The following is a 22,719-nucleotide window of genomic DNA, read 5'->3' as shown; positions in this document are numbered from 1 at the left end:
CACAGCTACACATGTTATATACCCCTGTAATCTCAAACACACACACACACACACACATCTGTCACATGACTAACCCTAACTAATTTAATTTATTCCAGGAAGGAATGCTGGTAGTAGGAGGACCTGGAAGCTTCTACTGGCAAGGTAACTGCAGCAGCATTCGTCTCTCTTTTGCAATGATTTCATAGATGGGAAGGTGTTCAAGTGTGGGAAGAGCATGAAGAGGAGTTTAACAGTCGGTCCGTGGAGCACATTCACACGCATGCTCAAGGACGCACTTGCCAAATGTTCTATTTCATTCCAAGAGTCTTACATGGAAAGAAATTTCTCTTTTTCTTTCATTTACTTTCCCTCCCTTGCTTGCTCCTCGACTTCATGCTGCTCTCTGTATGTAACAGTGTAAGAGGAAATGGGTGTTTGGGCTAATCGAGTGTGGAGGAGGAACTGCCCCTCTTCCCCGTGATAAAGCGCAGAGGGGCTTGGAAAAGTTTCAATAAGAAGAAGAAGCTCAAGGGCAGGCAACAGGGTTGAGAAGGATTGAGGAAAGGTGGAGAGAATTTAAAGACTGCTAGAGAAAGAGAGCAGGGAGCCATCGAGGATTGTTAAGGAGATGATAGAAACATGTTGAAGCGTAGTGGGGAGAAAGATGAGAAGTGAGGGAGTAAATTCGACACAAAGATAGGATAAGAGAGATGGATCTTCTGCTCGATTAAAGCAGTGCTGAGGTCAGCTAGTTTTCTGGATATGCAGGGCTAGTCAAAGCGGAGGGATGAAGTGTCTTAATAGGTGGAGACACAGATTGTGTCAGAGTTCAGCTGTTGAAGTGTAGCGCTACTCCCCCTACTCCAGGTGTGTGAGTGTGTGTGTGTGTGTGTGTGTTATCCGAGTTTAGTTTAGTTGAGTGAATCGTGTTCATGCAGCTGTTGTAAGGAGGAAGGAGACGGTTCGTAATCAGTTGCACAAATACATTTCTCTTAACCCTCATGTGTCACTTAACAGCACTTCAATTTTTTTAGAAAAGAAAAATGTAGCAAGAGGTCATTAAAATGAGAGAAAGACAAATAGGGGAAAGTGCTAACATGTTTATATAGTTTGGGGATATTGTTTGGCATTGATGCTGTTGTTACATATGGTTGAATAATAAATGCTCCAGCATACAAAACCACTGTAGACAGACATCACAGACGGCCTAATGGACTGCTCCCTCGATGTGCCCTCAGTGTGGCAAGGCTGGCTGCCTCCAGTTGAAACACTTCCTCTGAATGTTTATAAAAGCACTCAGCCTGGATTTTATAGCTTCTAATATACAGTGATTATCTTCAGCCTTCAACTTGAGTCATCGTGAATAAAAAAAACCGTTATATATACAATCTTGACATCTCTTGGTGTAAAGGGCCCTTAAACTTAGCTGCAGTGACTCATGCGTCTGTATTAACAGTTTGTTACAGTTTGTCTCATCAATCAGAGAGAGGTTTAATAATGAGTTGATATAGTGATATGTTATTCTGGGAGATAAACTCTTAGCGCAGTGTGAGAGAGAAGAGGAGGGAGAGGGGGTGGAAGAGGAGTGGAGGGAGGGTTAAGAGGGCACATTTCCTCCCATTCAGTGCATACACACACATATTAAAGAGGATTTATGGAAGGTTCAGTGCGGCCGTAGATAAAAAATCATTTGTTTGTTTGACCTCTGGCTCAAGAGCAGAGGGAAGGTGTTGTTTGAGCGTGCTCACCTATGATTCAAAATCCATCGCTGCAGAGAGGACAGGCGTGTTCATGACCTTCTAAATCATTTATTTAACCCTTGTGTTGCCTTATTAGGGTCATTTTGACCCGAATCAATATTACACCCTCCCCCCGCCTTTGGGTCATTTTGACCCGATTCAATGTTTCACCCTCCTGTTACCTTTATATTTACTAACATATTTTACCCTTTGGGTTCAATTTGACGCCAGCAATTAAAACCTCCAGAAAATTATTAGAATTAATATTGTTTTCCAAGTTTAAGTGTGAGGCACTTTATGTTTGTTTGTTGACTACCGAAAGAACACCGACATTAAACATTGAATGGGGTCAAATTAATCCTAAGGCGGGGGGAGGGTGTAATATTGATTCGGGTCAAAATGACCCTAAGGCAACACAAGGGTTAAATAACGTGAGAGTATTTTTCCAGCTTTTCCTCTGCCGACGACGTGCTTTCTCTTCCATGTGTCGGTAGCTCTCTGCCTCTTTCGTGGAGAGCAGATGGGTCAGCTCCAGCAGGGTTCTGTAGCAGAGGGCACCGCGGCACCTTTCATGGGGTCTGAGTGGAAACCACTGGCCATGAACAGATGTGACTCACCCTGAGTGTTTGTTTTCTATTTATCCGTGTGTGTGCTTGGTGTGTCTTTGTGTTCGTGTGTGTGCAGGTCAGGTAATGACAGCGGGAATAGCTGAGATACTGAACGGCTACTCTTTGAAGGCAGTCCTGAGACGGGTTCCAGGAGAGAAACACACGCGAGCTGCTGAAGACACACACGACGACAGCTACCTGGGTAACATTCAGTCACGAAACAAACACGCACAAAGTGATCGAAATCATTATGATGCACTGCTTTTTCACATTTCACACAGCGTTCAAACCGAGCATTGCACACAGAGCTAATTCTGCCCGCATGTTATCATGTGCAACCAATTTCTAGGTTACTCTGTGGCAGTGGGGGAGTTTACAGGAGACTCTGAACAAGGTGAGAACACCAACAATTCATTACAACTAACCACATGCCGCAATAGAGAAATACCTTCCTAACAACACGAGCAGCCACCCTGCAACACCGCAGCAACGCTCCACACGCGCCACGTTCTCTCCGGCTGGATGCCAGGACCACGGTGAGCGATAGGGAGAGGACAGCCGGGTGACAGTGACTTGGTCTGAACTCAAAGGCAGTAATGAGAACCGTCTCTGTATGTCTGGGTCGCGACCCTGAGGGGACAGGACTTGGGAACTGCTGATAAAGGTATTTCCTCTCCCTCTTTGTGGCTGATTAGAATGATTAGTGGCAGACTGTGCAGACCTCTTCAGGTTTAGAGTGAGTCTGCAATCTTTTCTGGACTTGAAATATGAGGTGGAATGACAGGCAGGCATCACGCAGCCTCGTTTTATTAAAGTCGTGCAGATGGTGAGAAGTGCTCGTGAGTTCATCTTTGTTGAACCTTTCAAGTGAAAGGCCAACATATTTGATTACTATAAATGTACAAATTGTTTTATTTTCCTTTGATGCACTTATACTCACACTCTGGGGACTTGCCAGCAGTGTGGCAGCGCTACAAAGGAAACAGAAGTAATTCAAAAACAAAGCTCAGCTCTTTTATTAAAGAAAATATGAAGAGATAAAACATGGTCAGCCTAGATCATTTTTGATTGCTTTCTCTTCAAACACTGTCACCACACACTGACTATTCTGTAGCTCTGAGACATGCATGAGACCTTCTCCCCCAAGGCAACTGCAGCTTCCCACTCATAGCTTCCTGTCTATCAGAGCCTCTTTGCTAATCACCGTTTAGTGGGATCTTTGCGGGGCAACTTTGCATTTACATACCCCCCCCCCCATGCCGAATCCAACAAAGGCCCTGAACCCCCTGCGGCACAACACATGTCAGGGAGTCTTAAAGTGAGCCATAAGAGGTTACACATGCCTGTTGATGTGTTATGTTGTGGTCCGAAGCTTGTTGTGTTCTTGCTCCCGTCACCGTCTGGGGCTGGATGACTGGTTGTTACTGGGAATTCTGAGTGAGGATGGAGCTGGGAAGTCCTGGTTTATCGGCTCGTGGTTGAACCTTCTGGGTCGAGCTGGAAGGCAGGAAGAGGAGACCCTGTCTTCTCTCTGTGTGGGTCTCTGAGATCATCGCTAGTAGTCCACTGCACCACACTCATCAATCAATACACAAGCACAGAGCACTCAATCACTCAGTGTGTTCTCAGCAACACTCGGCCCTCCTGACACGGTGGGCTGGGTCGGGGATTTGAGGGTTTAGGCTTTTGAGACAAACCTCTGATGAGCCCTTACTTTCTCTTTAAGTACTTCTCACACACACACACACACACACACACACACACACACACACACACTAGTGTAAGTCTTTCTTTGTTTCTATGTTTCCCAGAGCTCATAGCCGGAGTCCCGAGAGGAGCACAGAACTTTGGATATGTGAGTATGAACTCAAATTAAAAAATGTAAAGCATGTGTTTAGTGATTCAGCACCTGGGAGAGAATAGTCACACAGCAGCTATTTAAATGTATTTATTACATTTATACCCGGCCATATTCAATATGCTCCTAAATTTAGCAATAGGTAACTGGATGTAAGGTCTCAGGTGAGTCATTAAAATCATCAAGAATTATTTAACACTAAAACGTATTTTAAAAGCTCACTAATATTTAACTGTAAAACATTTATTCACAAATAGAGTGAATAACATTGCTCAGCTGTAAATGACCCACCGATTTCACACACTTATGCACCCATGCTACTTCTTCAGTCCCGATAATAATACAGAGTATATATATATATATATATATATAAATATACTGAATTGTTCTATATTAAAATAACTGCCTTTGTCACCGATACCTGATCCAGCTATTTGAGTCAGTATCGGACCAACATCTGATAGTCAAGGAATGGTTTGATGAGTCTGGAAATGACGTGACTCGTATGCTGAGGCCTTCCCGGTTACCAGATGTCGTTCTCATTCAACGCCTTCGGGAGATTTAGATGCGTTCAATGGTAATCTCCACCAACATCATCAAAACGCCAAAATAGGAAAAATATTTTTGACATGTGTTGTCGACCCCTCCAGTATGTTTCCAGACACTAGACTCGATGCCAAGTAGAACTTGCCTTGAGTTATTCTTTACTTTGCAAATGTATGTGTGGCAGTTGAGAGAGATATGAAGAACAGTTGTGTTTCTTTTGCAGACACACGCACACAATACAGTCTTCTAGATTTGAGCTTTTACTGTATACCTACGTATCTACATAGATCCGAGAAGAAAATGTATGTCTATGTAAACTGTAGATGGTCGAGTGTTCTCTTCTGGGAACATGTCCCTAGGGCTGACACTGTCAATCCTCCCTAATGACACACAGCTTCCGCTGCATGTAGAGGGCGGTGACCCCACCTAACCCCACTAACCCTTCTCCACACACGACCCCTAACCCTAACCTGCAGTGCAACCACAGGACTAGCTACACTGCACACGCATTGCAACAGTGGGGCTGGACATTGTAGCTGGTGCGAGGATCCTCCTTCCTGTACAGACAGTGCACTGTGAGTGTCTTGGAGGAGGGGGCTTGCAGATCGCAGCAGGGGGAGTGTCATTAGGGATGCAAGTAGGCCATGTTAGAGGCCCAGATCAGGTTTCTTCTGTGACAACTCAGAGTGCATGAAGGTTAACATTGAAGCTAGTGATTCAATATTGGTGTTAACACATCCTCATCTGTCTGTGTTCATATCCCTTTTTAGTATGTCTTTGAGACATCTGCGAACGGGTCAACGGGCATCCTCCTGCATGCATGTGTGTGGACGTGTAGCCCCCGGCTGTCTCCATGTGGTTGTTATTTTAGGTCTTATGGAGGAATTCTCAGCCTCCCCCCTCCGTCTCTCCCCACGACCGGGGTTAGAATGGGGGGAAGGAGAGAAAGTTGATGGGGGGGGAAATGGTTAAGGGACAAAGATGATGATGGTGGGGGAGGGCAGGGAAAGAAAAAGGGGTTTGAGTAGAATAAAAGCTTGTTTATGCTTTTTTTCCATTACTTTTTTTCAAGCATTGTTCATGTGCCTGTTTGTCAGACTGCTTGGCTATGTTTGCTCTCGGAGTGCTATGAGGACAACGTCTGGTGCTTGACTAGTCACACTGGATTGTATCTGACATTCTATCTGCTTGTTTCAGGTGGCAATGATCAAATCCACTAATCTGACCTTCATCCACAACTTCACGGGGGAGCAGGTAGGAGCATTACCACAGCATGGTCACAGTCTGTCATTTTTCAGGGCAGCATCTATACAGTACCACTGCACTATGGCCACTAGCTCATATGGATATTTAAATGGGTATACAAATTAAATTAAATCATTTATTGGGTTAATGGTTGAAAATATGTTCCTTTCTCGTCCGTCCCTCAGATGGCCTCCTATTTCGGCTACTCGGTGGCGGTCACTGATCTGAATGGAGATGGGTAAGTAGTACATGTCCACGTCACTCTGGACACATGCTCTCTTGTCTTTTGTCGCATTGAAACTGCAGCTTATGTCTCCAGGACCGACGATGTGCTGGTTGGAGCACCCCTCTACATGGAGAGAGAGATGGAGAGCAAACCCAGAGAGGTGGGGAGAGTGTACCTGTACCTGCAGATGGCCCCGCTCACCTTCTCCAAACCTGTCGCACTAACTGGAACACACACCTTTGGGCGCTTCGGCACGGCTATAGCACCCCTGGGAGACATCAACCAGGATGGATACAATGGTATGCTGAAAGAATGAAATGCAGAAAGAGACAGGGAAGAAAGGGAAAGTTAAAAAATGAAATTTAACCAGATGAAATGAATCTGAGAAACATAATATGTAAAATGAGAGAGACAGCAAAGAGGAAAAAGAGGAGGAGATGAGAAGATTAAACAAAATAATGTCACTTGTTGTATGTGCCAGTGTGTGAACCTCTTCCTGTTGTACTTGTCTGCCCGTGTGCGGCGGCTGTCTCCTGTGCCTCTTGGACTGTTATGTCTCTGACTGAGGAAATCCTATCAGATGCTGCTGCTCGAGAAGCTTTAAGCTCTTCAGCCAATCAGGAAGTGCGGCGATGAAAGGTCTGCATGAACTTGTTTCCTGCTGTGATGATCAGGGATAAGGCTGTGTGTGTGTCTGTCTGTGTGTGTCTGTCTGTGTGTGTGTGTGTGCATGTAAGTGTAAGTGTGTGAGTGAGTGTGTGTTGGAGTTATTTTTAACTCGCCAGATGTGCCCTGAGATTAAATCATCTGGCAGTTTCTGTCCGGCAGCCCTGAGTTCATTCCTCTTCAATGTGTTTGTTTTATTGTCACATTGATTGGACAAAGACACAGACACACACACACACAACACACACACACACACACACACGAATCACGGAGGCTGCAGCCCAAATGCTCCATGAAGCTAAGGCATGTTTAATGCTGCTTTAAAAATGAATGAACTGATGCACATCTGGCCCTCATCTGTCCCACTGATTTATGTTTTATTTATTCACGGGCCGTTATTGTGTGTCCCACCCTTGTAAACGCTTCAACAGATCAATAACCGTTGGATCAATACTGAAACTTTTCTCTGGCCTAAAACAGAGTGTAAATCCCACCAGGCTGTCTCTGAGAAGGAGATGGAGCCTCCGCCAGCTGCAGTGATATGCAGAGAGAATGCTTGTTGAGAGTTACTCTAATGAGTACAAGTCCATGTCCGTGCATGGTTTCATGATTCGGAATTACGGCGTCACCATGGAAACATTGTAATCAGGGTTTTCAGCAGCATGTGAAGCGTGTTGAAGTGTACCTGTGCCCTCGTGTTCCATCCGTGCATAATGGCTGACAGATCTCTGTCTGTGATGACACTGAGACTCGGTGTCCTTCCTCCTCCCATCGCAGAGACCTCATCACTCCATTGGATGAATTCTTCATATAAGCAGAACCATACCCAGGTCCTCTCATCTCTCACTTCATCCCAGCTGTAGAATGAAACCTTACAATTTAGCTTATGCAATTTGCAATATGTGGATTTTTTGTTTAAAAAAAAGAAGACATATCCACCCAAACTGAGTGACTGTCACCATCGCTCACAGCGTCAGCATGTTTCTGCCTGTGGGCGACAGTCTCCGGTCGCAGTGATCACAGTGGGTGTTCTGCCATTTTGCTGTGGATGTCTGCATTGAGTGGGACTTTCACATAACTTGAAGACTTTTTAAGTCAAATGTTTTTTTACACAGCTATTCGGAACACATACTAACGCATCGACACACGGACGTACGCACGCACAGGCTCATATTTACACTTGCATACACACATGGTTGCATTTATCCTCTCTGCCCCACAATCTGCTTCATGTGGAACGAGTTGTTTAGGCTGAGAAAGAGGGGGTCCGGAGACAAACAGGATGTCTAGAGGTGTTTGGACAGTCATAGCACCGACGGATAGCCTACGTCTATACAGGACAGTGCAATGAGTGGACATTAAGAGATGAAAGTAAACTAAATCTGTGTGCGTGGTCAAATCTAAGACGTATCTTATCACGGCAGGTGCTGTATATTGATTGCTTTACCTCTTTTTCATTTACCGTGCGCACACATCACCAAGGTAACGGTTAATACTGTTCACAATAAGGCCATTCACACAACAACCACACAACAACTATGCCCCGCAACAGAATCCACACAGCAAATTTCAACCCGAAACATTTGGTTCGTTTATGGCCACAAGAGGAAGTGAGAACAGGCTCTCTGTTAGCAACCCGGAAAATCTCTTCTCAAGGTCACCAGTAATATTTGTGAGTAAATGTTTTCAATTTAAATAATGAATACTGTTGGCCATAGTAGTCAACGCTTTTAAAATACTTTTTTAGAAACAATTGCAAGTGATGCAAGATAGAATGGGATAATCAATTAGTGAGGTTTAGAGGCCAGACGAGATTAACAGATGAGTGAAATGAAAGGAAATTGAAGAAAAGCGGTAAATGATCAGTGCAGGTAAAGGAGGGTCCAGCTCTTTTCCTTCCCTCTTTTCTTCCACAAGTATGTGTTCCACTGATTCTGTCTCAGAGGAGCCTTTATCCCGCTAATGTCTAAACCATGCGTGTGTGTCTCCTCTCTTAGACGTGGCGGTGGGCTGTCCTTTCGGAGGCGAGGAGCGTGGTGGCAGAGTATTGATATTTAATGGTAACAGAGCCGTATCCACGCAAGGCCTGAGGCTGAGCCAAGAGCTGAGAGCAGCCGGGACCCCCAGTGGCAGCTTGCCTGGATATGGATTTACTCTAAGAGGGGGCCAAGACCTGGACAACAATCAGTATCCTGGTAAATACTCTCACTCAACAGATCAATCCTTCTCTTCTCAACTCCCCAAGAACACACTTCTTTCTCAGGCTTGCATTCCTTCACTTTTCCACTTTCCTTCCAGCTCCTCTCATTACAGCCTCCCTCCTCTTCATTCTTGACCTCCACATGTCATGCCCCCCATCCCCATGTTTTCCTGTATTGCTTTCCTCCTCTACTCTGGTAAAGTCATCAGTCAGAAGAAGGGGGTACAGGGATGAGTGCCAATGAACTGCTGCATCATCCATTCTCCGCATGTTCAGTCCGCCAGACAGTCGCGCTTTGGCCCACATCCTTAAACCCTAAACCCTAAACCCTGCAGCATTCAAACAAATCACATGGCGAAAACTCCACATCGTATGTGCACCTTCATCTGCTGACTATACAAAACATTAGAAACCTCATAACAATCATAAGAGACCGGAAAGTCTTTTTTCATACAAGTGCAAAGCTGTTTATGTACAAGAGTTTTTAGCACAGAAAACAATCTATTTGAAACAAAGCAGGTCTGTAAAACCACTGTTTTAATACCTCATTTTCTCCCTAATTTAGAGCCACTCTGCACTCTGCATTACTTTTGCGTTGTGCTTACACAAATTAGGCTGAAAAGTAGAATTTGTTTAGTTTCACCTATTATTTTCTTTGCCCCCACTCCCTTTCCTTTTCATTCTGCTATAATAACGTATTCTTCATTCCACAAACGGGACATCAAGGGACACACAGGAGAACACACAAGTTCACATGTGTGGCTTGCGATCGGTTTCTGGCAGCGAGAGAGTGTGTTGAGCGTGTGCCAGGCTCCAGGTCAGAGCTCGACCCTGTGCAGACCCACTGCAAATCAAAGACCCCGAATTAAAAACATTGTACTGTAAATACACACACTGGGGCTACAGGTTGAAACTTCGGCTTGTGGAGGAGGAAGTGGAGTAGAAACTCATGGGTGGCATAGATTTCAGCCAACACACACACACACATCATCTAAACACACACACACAAAAGAACATGCAGCGCTTGTGTCGTCTGTCATTAGAGAGCTGGCTGACGGAAGTGAAACACACACGTGCGTGCACACACACACACTCACACACATACAGAGTGTCGTTAGCAGGGTAGTAAAGTCACACTGTTCAAAGGAGCCAGAGATGTTTGATCCGTATTATGAGAGGACTGCACAGGCGTCTGGGAGGCCCGCTCAATCCGCCATGTGCTCCCAGAAAAGTTAAATGTCATTAGTCTACTGCAGGAACAGAGAAGAGGAAGACGCTGATGAAGCTCCACTTTTTTAGTGGATTTGATTTCCAAAAGATGAAATCATATATTTATATTTTTATTTGATAGCTTACAGTAAGAAAAAAAAGAGGAAGAGACAGAAATTACAAAGATTCAGAACGAGAATAAAAATGTCGGCCACACAATCAACCTTCATTGAACTTCAGGCAACTGTTGTTGACACAGAAGCAGCACTGAGTTGATGTTTCCCTGATGCAGTGGAGGCAATAAGCAATATGGCTCAGGCTAAAGGTTGGAGTTAAGGTTAGGGTCAGCTCTGTATCGGAAGAGGGTCAGATTGCCTCAGAGCATTTGAGGTTCAGCCAAGAGGTGAAAGCTGAAAAACTGTCAATCAGAGTGACTTTCAAAGAGAGCCACAGACACAGAGACATGTTGGGGTCGGTGATTCGGATGTGTGTCGTTGCTAGGGGTCATTAGTAAGTAGGTGTGAAATGTATTTGTATTTCTGTCTTGTTTTGGAGTTTTTTTCTTTTTTGTTCCCATAGTATTATAATCATATACACCAAATTTACTTTAAAATAAATCCCATTATATTAGTAAATCCTAAGAAAAGCCAATTCCCCTATCTGCAGTGTGAAAAATATGCTTTTCAAGCCAAATATAGAGAAAATATGTAGTATATTTGGAAAATTACCGAATAGCCTTAACATGCACCCATAAATTAAGAAATCATTTTCTTTCTTAAATCTGCCTAGTTTTCCACTGAGTGCCATTGACCTTTGACATTTCATCATGGAGGCCAGTCCCCTGCAGATAAACAGGCAGTCAGGGCGAGCAGCCAGTGACAGCTTGACAGTCTGTCTACACTCGGGATGGAGGTTGTGTTTTCACAGCCACCAACAGCTGAAGCAGCTCAGCTACAGACTCTACCTGCATCTAGACCTGCCACCAAGGAGCAGAGTGTATACGAGAGTGTATGTACCGGTGTGTCAACCCATTTGTGTGGGGGTATGATTCAGTGTGTCTCTATACACACAGACACACTCACACTAACCTCAAATCAACAGTGGCAGTCAAGTATTCCTGTGCGTTAGGAAATAGATTGACACGAGAAGGAAAGTGGGCCGTTCTTTGATTTAGCCCTCGGTGCAGCCATGCACACTCTCAAACTCTCTCTCACACACGCTTAACCCCGAGGGTGCCCTGTCCACAAATCAGTCTCATGTCATGCAGCGGTTTTGAAAGCAAACATAAGAGTGAGGAGTGCAGACCACCACTGTGTTGAAGCTATGGCGGGACTGGAGTTGGATTTCCTGGTTACACAACTCCAACAGCGGGATGGACTGAGGAATTTGGACCGGGAGTCAGGGGGTCCCTCTCGGTCTCTCCCTCTGCTGAAAACACACCTTGCATCTGATGGCTTTCACAGATTGCACTGTGAAAGCCAAGTGCACTATCCTCTGCCCTCCCTTTTCTATCATTCCTCCTCCTGAGCTCTTTCCCCCCCTTTTCCGTATACCTCTCCAGCTGCCCCACAAAACACACATCTTGAGGTCCTTTCTTGTAGCAGACCTTTTGATACAGCATTCACACACACACACACACACACACACACACACACACATACTCACATTGCGACTTAACACACTCCAGGGGAAGGTTTAATGTTGTGGTTTCAGGGGGACTCGGTGACTGCAGCCAGAGGCAGAAACAGATGTTCCTCTCTCAGATTCAATTAGTCCCTTTCTTCTTAAATACGCAGGAGAGGAAAGACACAGCAAATGACAAGCAAGCTCGACAGGGGAACACGTCCACCATCTTATTCTAATACTGCCTGCAGCAGGTGACCACAGAGAATAACTGATATTGAGCTGCTTCTTAAATATGAATGTTTTATGACATAGTTTTATGTCATTGTAAACCATAATCAATTTGTTTTTAGATCATTTTCATGGCAATGTTTACTTTTCTTTTATTATTGATAGCCCAAACAATTCAAAAATGAATCCTAAAAAATAATAACAAATTACTTAATAATGAAAACAGTAAGTAGCTGCAGCCCAAGATGTTATTCTGTCTTTTTCCGGATCACACAACTGCTGCATTTGGCCATGATGGCTTGTATTCATTAAGTGCCTCTCTTCAGTTTCACATTGTTTTAATCATGTGTGTGTGTGTGGGGGGGGGGGGGGGGGGGTTTCATTGATATGTGTCCCCTAACCACAGCCATTAAATACGCGGCTCTATTTTAAACTCACGAGAGCCAATTAAAAGTGTGTGTTCATCACAAAGCCCATGACAACAAATAAAAATCACATCTAGATGAGATCTGTTGCGCTTACAATTAGGAGCTTATGGGAAATGTGATTGGAGCGATGTGAACTTTGTCATGGCACTGGAAGGCAACACGGGGTGCCTGTCTCGCATCAGACACACACATGCACAGACACACACACACACACACACACACATGCATCATGAACTCACAAACAAATAAACGCATCATTAGTGTTTATGAATTGAGTCTGAGCTGGATCATGTGTGAAAGTAAATGCATAGTGATATCAGATGTGTGTGTGTGTGTGTGTGTGTGTGCGCGTCCGCGTGCATGTATGCGCGCGCTTGTGTGTGTATGTGTGTTAAACATGAGAAGTCTGTGTTTGATGAAGATTAATGGAGACCTTGAAATCAATCCCATCTGTGACTTTCTTTGAAGCTCTCTTTTCCCCGTCTCTCTCTCACTTTTTCACTCTCTCTCACTTTCTCTCTCTGCAGATCTAATCGTGGGGGCGTTCGGGGCAGGCGAGGTGTCGCTGTACAGGTAAGAATGAACAAGGCGTTCTCTCTCATTTTAAAATGCTTGTGGATTTGTTTCTCACGTTTGTGCTTCTCCTGGAAGTCTGTGAGTCTCTCAAATGTCTCATGCGTCCGATTGTATTACAATACGTGTATTTGTGTGTGTGTGTGTGTGTGTGTGTGTGTGTTTTGTGTGCAGGTCTCGAGCTGTCGTGTCCGTGGAAGCTGCAATGATCTTGACTCCCAGAATCCTGAACCCCGATGACCGACAGTGTCACCTCCCTCAAACAGATATCATGGTTACCTGGTAAGAAGGAAATGCTCAAGTCTATTTAAATCTGACTGTGTGTGTGTGTGTGTGTGTTTATGTGTGTGTGTGAGAATGAAAGCTAAAGGGATACACGTCCAAAGGAACTTTAGACTAATGAGGCCCATTTCTGTACTGAACCCCATAAATGTACCACAAATCTTACCGCTTCTACTGTGTCGGCCGTCTAAAGTATACGCAGTCATAAATCTCTCACACACCGACAGATGTGACAAATATTTCACCCCTGTGCTCGAGACGTCCACCATCCCCCGTCTCTTTGTCTGTGGGTCTCATGCGATCATTTAGAAGCACACTGAAAAAGGATACTCGTATAACCTGGAAATAAAGATGCATGAGACCCTGTTATTCATTTAAAACAGCATATTTCTATTTTGATTATGTTATTGTTCCTGTGGGTAGCAGGCTGGCTTAGAAGAGTCTGAGAGGGGGTGGGGGGGGGGTTCAGTTGAGGGCAACGGGTCTAAAGGTCACTGCTGCTTCCCCACAGTCTGTTGTTGGTCCAAACTTATTAGGTCTGGAACCATCTGACTATTTGGATGAAAAAAGTGTGTTTGGTTAGTTTAACATCATAATGTCTTTGTGTGTGCGTGTTTGTGTGTGTGTGTGTGTGTGTGTGTGTGTGAGTCTTGGCAGCAGGTGAAAAAGAAACAGGGTTTGGATCGGATTGACAGAAAGCACTAAACTGTGGAATTCTATCAAAACATATCTCAGTTCATTTAAATAAACCGCCATATAAGTTTGGTGGGAGGTATGGAATCAGATAGGACTCGTAGGACACACACACACACACACACACATGCAGAGAGTCAAACAGCAGCTCGTAGAAGTCAGGGATGTCTGGGATTTTGGGATGTTCTGGACATTTGAGTTGTTTCCCTGTGGTAAGAGATGGAGAGACGCATGACTGGAGGTTAGCTGCAGTTGATGCTGATTTATTACCATTACATTGAGGCCCAGGGTAAAGCATAACATTTATATTTTTAAAAAGTATCCCGCAATCTTTTAAAAACCCAGAAAGTCTTTTTACCCTGAACACTGTTCTGGAGGTATTTCCAAAATCAAAATATTGGCATTTATATATGTACTTTATACAGTATTGTCATACAACATTGCAACGTGGCAATAATCATTCTTCTTATGAGATAAATATATATCCATCTATTAACTTCCGCTTATCAATTATCAAATAATAATAATTAGAGAAGTATTGGTCCACTCTGCTGCGGTGAGTTTAAGTACATTATTGATGATTGTCTAGATTACAAATGTACTCTTCTGGTTTCCTCCACCACTCTTATAGTCGGCCAACAGTTGCTGGCGAACAATCTCTCAAATTGGACTCTCTGCTACCTCCCTAAACTAAAGTAACTAGCTAGTGAACATAGTGGAGTATTTTGAAATGAAGAGCTGCAAAGAGCAGGATGTTTTTCACAGGAGTTGGTGGAGACCAAAACCAGTGCAGAAAGGAGAGAGATAATTCAACTCACATTCATCAGGTGGAAAGAAGCGCGACTCCAAATGTCCACTGGTGTTGCCCCGTGTCTGCAGGATGTGTGAACAGGCACCTGTTTGCTAACATGTTTCAACTTAGTAGGAGGTTAGAAATCAATGTTAGAATAACAGCTTGTTTCTGCTCCTCTAAAAAGTGCTAAGTCGACCTTCTGTTGTTTTTTTAAAAAGATGCAGGGAAATAATTTTTTTAAAGTCTGATGCTTTGGTTTGGGTCTTGCATGTAGTTGTGATGCTTAACCCTCCTGTTACCTTAGGGTCAATTTGACCCCATTCAATGTTTAATGTCAGTGTTCTTTCGGGTCAATTTGACCCCAGGCTGTTTTTCACTGTGTCAAACATATAAGAAATATCAACTTTTTTATATATTTAAAGGGCTATTTAGGTAGTCAACAAACAAACATAAAGTACCTCACACTTAAACTTGGAAAACAATATTAATTCTAATAATTTTCTGGAGGTTTTAATTGCTGGGGTCAAATTGACCCCAAGGGTAAAATATGTCAGTAAATATAAAGGTAACATGAGGGTTAAACATTGAATGGGGTCAAATTGACCCTAAGGCAACAGGAGGGTTAAGAGGCCCAAACTGTGGCTAGATGGATGAAGGAGTGTTGGAGAAGGAGGGGCAGCTCCTTAATGACCCGTCTTGAATTAAACGCTCTTTCTTTCTCATTTTGTGAACCCAGAGAAGTTAGGAGAGGGACTGAAGTGTTTCTATTTGCAGGGAGGGCCGTCTGGCAGTGTGTAGGGTGGTGGAGCACAGATGCATTTAGGGGTAAATTACATACAGTAATGACTAACCAAGCAGCAGAGCTGTTGTCAGTAAATTGGGGGTCATTTCCGCACTGCATACGCTTAGGTTTGACACACAGTGCTTATTAGAGTCACACTTGACACACGCACAATCACAAAACACACACATGCTTACATGCAACACATATTAAACACGCATGAAACCACCTGCAGAGGTCAACATGCCTTATGGGTAGGGTTGGGTACCGAAACCCGGTGCCAATGTGGTACCGGTTCCAATACAACCGGTATTACCCGGACCGAAACGCAACGCACATTCCGGTGCTTCTTTCCGGTGCCTGAGCCGATTGAAATTGAAAAAAACTATTGTTGTGAACTTCTCTGGTGACTCCGCCCTGTCAGCAGGTTACGAGCCTCTCATATTTAACTTTGACAGCGGAGGCTGCGCCGTGTGTGACTAGTGAGCCCGTGTGGAGCACACCAGCGTCAGGCTGGGCGCGATGGGGAGACCGTCACCGGTCCCCCTGAACACGGGGAGACCGATGATGACGAGCAGCCGTAACTCAGATTAGTACCGTAACGTTGATTGCAAGTCTTGCATTCATAAAAGTAGCCCAAGAAATAATAAATTAGCCATTATAACCATGTTTAAGCTAGCTCGTAGCTAGCGCTAGCTACGAGCTACGAGCGTGACAGTCTGCTAGCAGATGTGTTGATGTACAGCGGTCCCGGCTGTATACCCGGTGTTACCGGGAATATAATGACGGAGGAATAAAGACCGTGGGGCGTCACTTGTTTCAGTGTAACTCTCGCTGTCAGCAGGGTTGCCAGGTCTGTGTGACAAAACAAGCCCAATGGCCAATCAAAACCAGCCCAAAACCAGCCCAATGGCCAATAAAACCAGCCCAAAAACCAGCCCAATATCAGAACTCAAAATATGCCCATAACTCCTTCATGATGCCCCCCTGAGATAGGAAAGTGACCCACTGCGAGCGGATGTGTCGGCGCGTACGTGCTGATCTGGAGTCAGTTTGGTAGGATTTGGGTATAAATAAATTATTTCATTTTAAATATGGATTTTTATTTAAAGATATTCATGTAATTTGCATGCAAAATAGGTCTACCCGAACCAGCGGACAAAAATTCAACCCGCGGCAACACTTCAAAAGTAGCCCAATTCCGCGGGAAAACCGCGGACCTGGCAACACTGGCTGTCAGAAGCAAAACTTTATTTGTCACATGTCATGTTCAGTACCTCTGATTGGTTGTTCTCTTTGCCCATCAAAACAGTGACAGGTTAACCCTATAAAGTCTGCACATGACAATACATATCACATCATATAATGGAGAACATATATTGTGTATGTTAACAGTCTGATATCCGTTGTGTGTCGGTGCTCCATGATAACGGCTTCTACAGGGAATATGGCCAAAGAGGTTTTTAATGTCCTCATTGTGTGTTAATTAAAAAAAAGTATCGGTTCAGGCACCGTTTAGGCACCGGTATCGTTTTTAAAGTACCGGTTTAGCACCAGTATCGGAAAAAACCCAAACGATACCCATCCCTACTTATGGGGGTCATTTTTAAAATTGAAACCTGTATTTTATCACGTACATTAACTCACATCTGCATCCCACATCATCATCATCATCAGAAAAGACTACCTCATCATTACTGTGTAATCTAATGGGGATACTAATTATTTTTTTTAAACACAAGCATCAACCATCCAACATCTGCTTTTTGGAAGTTGGAGTTTGTGGACTGAAACCAAGCAAACAATATTCCGATGTAGTCATTTCCCCTCATGCCTCATTTTGCTTAGTCTTCAGAATCAGGAGCATTGCATCAGTAGGCTTCCTAAGATTAGTGCCTTTAACAGAGCAGAGCTCCCTGTGTGGGAGTCACTTTCCTGTTCTTGATTAGAGAGGTGATAACACACACACACACACACACACACACACACACAATATCTTACACATACGCTAATACACACTAAAATAGAGGAAATGCAGAAATGCTTCCCAGTCTCCCATGTCTGTGTGTCTAATTGAGGGGCTCACAGGGCCCTCAGCGGTATTTCCCACTGCCTCCTGGAGCACAGGAAGGAATTAATGCCTTGCTTAGGGGCAATGTATTTAGTGATATATTATTTTATGATTTTGTCAATTATGCATTTGTCATGCATTAGAGGGAAGAGTGGTTGCAAAAATGTCTGCAATTAATTAATAATATCATTGGAGCATCATGTGCAATCCTAATTTATCTTTAAATAAGTCACTGCTGTGAAAGGGACCGCATTTCTGGTGTAACTCATGCGAAAATATACAGGGAGCAAATATTACCAGCCGGCATTGGCTTATAAGATACCACAAATAAATATTAACCACGTTCATGCACTGCATACATGTTTTAATAATGCTAAAGTCAAATGTAAATGATAACACGTTCGCTCCGCTCGGCAACAGCCAATCGACTTGTGACTCCTTCACTTCGAGATAATCACTCGAAATTCAGACTGTTTGCTGTCCTGGCTCCTCAGTGGTGGAACGAGCTCCCCACTGACATCAGGACAGAAGAAAGTCTCTACATCTTCCCCGGGAAACTAAAAACACATCTTTTCTGACTATATCTGGATTAAAACACAGATTAGCACTTCAGTGGCACTTAAATGGCTGTTATTATGGTCCTCTTGTCGTTCGACTATTTGAGGAAATGTTACTTTCTGTATTCTTGTTGTTCTTAGTTTGTACTCTTGGTTGAATGCACTTATTGTAAGTCGCTTTGGATGAAAGCGTCTGCTAAATGACATGTAATGTAATGTAATAACAATTCACATCATAATTCCGGACCTTGATTTCTCCAAATAAATGACTAAAACATCATAATATCATTCTGTCTTACAACATACATTCCAGTAAATACAAATTAAAGACTCTGTATTGGCTCATTTTCAAAGCTTTTGAGGAAGAATAATTTACTATAAAACATCAACATTAACCCTTGTGTTGCCTTAGGGTCATTTTGACCCGAATCAATATTACACCCTCCCCCCGCCTTTGGGTCATTTTGACCCGATTCAATATTTCACCCTCCTGTTACCTTTATATTTACTAACATATTTTACCCTTTGGGTTCAATTTGACGCCAGCAATTAAAACCTCCAGAAAATTATTAGAATTAATATTGTTTTCCAAGTTTAAGTGTGAGGCACTTTATGTTTGTTTGTTGACTACCGAAAGAACACCGACATTAAACATTGAATGGGGTCAAATTAATCCTAAAGCGGGGGGAGGGTGTAATATTGATTAGGGTCAAAATGACCCTAAGGCAACACAAGGGTTAAGCAAGCTCTTATAGTGCTTATTAGCAGCACTTTGTTAGAGCTGCCACCCTGAAACTTGCATGGCTGACTGTTCTTACCAGTTTACAGTAATATCCTCTTTTATGGTATCATAAATGGGTAAATATTTCAGAATTAGAGGTGCCAATAGGAATTGGACCTCACATGTTGTCAACGGACAGATATGTGTTAATATTGCACAATATGCTAACGGTTCACACTATTTATCTTCTGATATTCTCTTCCTCCAGTCTAAAGGTGGACGTGTGTGCAGCAGTGAGTGGAGTGGGGATCCCCAGCGCTGTAGGTAAGCATCTGTGCACAATGTGATGGGATGAGAGGGGGAGGCAAAGGGCTTGAGCGGTTGGGACAGCAGTCAGAGCCACCGCCAATGCACATCTCATCAGTCTCCTCTGCCCCACCAATGAGAGTGGAAAACAAGGGCAAGAGGAAGGGTGGAAACCATAATAGGGTAAACAGACTCAAGCAGCGGAGGTTTAAAGTACATTGTTTCCACTATCTAATGATGCTGTGGACACAAGTGCACACGCAAAGGGATTAGAACAGTTGTGTCTAATGGGCTGGATCGTCTTATTCACGCTCACTGTCACTACACTCATGCTTTCCTCTCAACTCCATCTCCATCTGTGTGTCACTACTTTCTGTCCAGACCTGAGAGCAGAGCTGCAGCTGGATTGGTTGAAAGGCACCAGAGGCGGAGTCAAGAGAATATTGTTCCTGGACACAGAGCAGCCTCATCGCACTGGGCTCCTCAAATTGGGACACAACAGCCCACATGCATGTCTGAGCTACACCATTTACCTGAGAGTAAGCGGACCGCACACATATTCAAACACGAATACAGGAGCTTTTGCAAAATGTTATGTATCGTACATCAGCTGTGCAACGGCTTGGATACTATTCAAACCATTTCTCACCTCTTTCTGTTTCTCTCAGGAGGAGGAGGATTTCAGGGACAAATTGACCCCAATCTCACTGTCGCTGAACTACAGCTTGGCTCCACCCAATCATGGCCAAAACCTCCCACCTGTCCTCAACCATTACAGCAGCACATTCCTTCAAGAGCATGTGAGTACATATACAGTACAGATTTTATCCTGCTTTTCCATATTGTCATTTTGCACCATGTTGTTCGCTCCTCTGCTGCTGTTTCTGAGGTTTCTTCATCTACCCATTTTTTAAAGGTTTTTTTGGGGGCAGTCTTTTCTTCCCTCGGGTCTAAAGAAGGTGTCATATGCTGCAAAGATTGTAAAGAGGGACATTTGTGATATTGGTCTGAATAAATGTAACATCCTTGATTTGACTAGACTGAGCCCGAATCTGAGCACGTAATGACTCATAACGTTGAAGAGAAATGAAAACAACAAAATACCTAACGTGTAAATATCAAGCTTAACTTTGCCTTTCACAGGATTGATCAGATTATGTTTGCTGGACTTTTCCTACTTCAAACTACTTATACAGGACTGTCTCAGAAAATTAGAATATTGTGATAAAGTTCTTTATTTTCTGTAATGCAATTTTAAAAAACAAAAATGTCATGCATTCTGGATTCATTACAAATCAACTGAAATATTGCAAGCCTTTTATTCTTTTAATATTGCTGATTATGGCTTACAGCTTAAGAAAACTCTAAAATCCTATCTCATAAAATTTTAATATTTCCTCAGACCAAGTAAAAAAAAAGATTTATAACAGCTGAGTGTTTGTCAAGGCTCAGGAAACCCTTGCAGGTGTTTCGAGTTAATTAGACAATTCAAGTGATTTGTTTAATACCCTACTAGTATACTTTTTCATGATATTCTAATATTTAGAGATAGGATATTTGAGTTTTCTTAAGCTGTAAGCCATAATCAGCAATAAATCAGAATAAAAGGCTTGCAATATTTCAGTTGATTTGTAATGAATCCAGAATGCATGACATTTTTGTTTTTTTAATTGCATTACAGAAAATAAAGAACTTCATCACAATATTCTAATTTTCTGAGACAGTCCTGTATGTCAAAGAAGCAAGCCTGATTAAGAATATGTGAACACACGTTGCATGCTCTTCCACTTGCAGAAAGAGTAAGAAGTGTAGAGTCACGAGAGAGAAGAAAAGATTATTATTATTTTGTAATTGTTTTCATTAAACAACCATCCTCGGTCCGAAGTTGGGTGTGTGAACCAAAGACAAAATAAACCATTTTTTGCAGGACCTGGATAGCACATCAATAGTGTGCATGTTATGAGTCTATACGTCTGTATGTATATAGCACCTGCATCCCACTTTCTGTTTTTGGTTTCATGATGATGTCCAGTGTACTTCTACAATTTCCTCAATCCCCCTCTCCCTGCCCTCTTTCTCTCAGGCCTACATTCTCCTGGACTGCGGTGACGACAATATTTGTATCCCCGACCTCCAGCTCTCTGCCAGCATGTAAGACTGACATGGCCACGCCCCCCTGACCCCAACCTGTAAACACTCAACACTTTACACGACCAAACACAGGCACACACGCACACAGCGAAACTAAAGAAAGTGAGAACGTGTGTCTGTTAATCCTCACACAATGAGAACAGTACACGCTGAAGCTGCTCACATTATAATTCCATTTACCATGTGTGTGTGTGTGTGTGTGTGTGTGAGTGTGTGTGAGAGATGGGGGTAGGGGGGGATTGTGTGCTGATGTGGATGTGAATTAGCCTATACTCTCTATAGTGTTTCCAGCTGTACGATATCTCCATGGCAGCGTTATACAAACATCCTGTCACTGACTGACACACACACACATACACACACACACGCTATTTGGGGGGTCAGGGGTATTGCATTCCATGCAGTAGAGGAGATTGCACGCGAAACAAGAAGGTCCAAAAATAAAAGACATATATTCTTTTCTCTTTTTTTAAACCCTGTAGAGTTGGAGATTCTTTTATGTAACTGCAGCAAAGTCTTTTATTTTGACTGAAGATATTTATTTTCTTTGTGCACTGTTCTCTCTTTTTTTAATACAAAACACACACACACACACACAGGGACCGCTCAGAGCTGGTTATTGGAGACGACAATCTAATAATGTTGACCATTACTGCGGTGAACCGAGGAGAGGGAGCCTATGAGACGGAACTCCACACGCTGATACCACCAGAGGCCGACTACATAGGAGTAGAACGCAGGGTGGAGGTAATTAAACACACACTGACACACACACACACACACATCGGTCTGATGTATGTTATGTTGGGGGTCGGTAGGGTTCAAATGGACATTAGCATTGAGGCAGCGCCAGTGTGACGTATATGCTAAATTATCATACGAATTTAGGAAGTGAGCTATTTGAAGTCGCAGCTACAGAATGACATCACATCCTGTTTTCATGTGTGTTTGTTTGGAGAGATTAAGGCAAGGCATGCTATGCTCCACTGGCAACAGCCCAACAGACCTTTTCATGATTTACAAGCTACATTAGTGAGCACGGAAATGGATCGGGTCAGCGGCTGTGTGTGAGTGTGTTTGCGCGTGTGTGTGCGCTAATGAGTGTGTAATGGGGCTGTTTGATTGATGAGGTTGTTCCTGTCAGAGCATTCATCACTCTTCCTCTCATGCTTCCCCCGTCCCATTACTCCTCTTTTTCACTCAGTCGCTCCCTTCCCCCTTTGATGGTGT

At 43.4% G+C, this 22,719-nt stretch overlaps 1 protein-coding gene across 2 annotated transcripts in view; it reads left to right on the top strand.

The window, feature by feature from the left end:
• itga8 (integrin, alpha 8) overlaps nucleotides 1–22,719 on the top strand; it is a 38,039-nt gene that overhangs the window by 5,773 nt on the left and 9,547 nt on the right. The window contains exons 6-21 of one of the 2 annotated variants that reach the window (XM_056444556.1): nucleotides 99–144; nucleotides 2,406–2,531; nucleotides 2,679–2,723; nucleotides 4,141–4,184; nucleotides 5,931–5,987; nucleotides 6,164–6,216; nucleotides 6,298–6,503; nucleotides 6,772–6,843; nucleotides 8,868–9,065; nucleotides 13,089–13,134; nucleotides 13,309–13,416; nucleotides 19,301–19,356; nucleotides 19,720–19,877; nucleotides 20,007–20,138; nucleotides 21,422–21,489; nucleotides 22,089–22,236. In XM_056444556.1, coding sequence (XP_056300531.1) covers nucleotides 99–144; nucleotides 2,406–2,531; nucleotides 2,679–2,723; nucleotides 4,141–4,184; nucleotides 5,931–5,987; nucleotides 6,164–6,216; nucleotides 6,298–6,503; nucleotides 6,772–6,843; nucleotides 8,868–9,065; nucleotides 13,089–13,134; nucleotides 13,309–13,416; nucleotides 19,301–19,356; nucleotides 19,720–19,877; nucleotides 20,007–20,138; nucleotides 21,422–21,489; nucleotides 22,089–22,236 — 1,563 coding nt within the window. The remainder of the gene's footprint in view (nucleotides 1–98; nucleotides 145–2,405; nucleotides 2,532–2,678; nucleotides 2,724–4,140; nucleotides 4,185–5,930; nucleotides 5,988–6,163; nucleotides 6,217–6,297; nucleotides 6,504–6,771; nucleotides 6,844–8,867; nucleotides 9,066–13,088; nucleotides 13,135–13,308; nucleotides 13,417–19,300; nucleotides 19,357–19,719; nucleotides 19,878–20,006; nucleotides 20,139–21,421; nucleotides 21,490–22,088; nucleotides 22,237–22,719) is intronic. The other variant, XM_056444557.1, reaches the window with a different exon arrangement.

The sequence above is a fragment of the Pseudoliparis swirei genome, chromosome 22 (genome assembly GCF_029220125.1).
Source record: "Pseudoliparis swirei isolate HS2019 ecotype Mariana Trench chromosome 22, NWPU_hadal_v1, whole genome shotgun sequence".
NCBI lineage: Eukaryota > Metazoa > Chordata > Actinopteri > Perciformes > Liparidae > Pseudoliparis > Pseudoliparis swirei.
The sequence above is the reverse complement of the archived record's forward strand: the minus strand, read 5'-3'. Positions and strand labels throughout refer to the sequence as shown.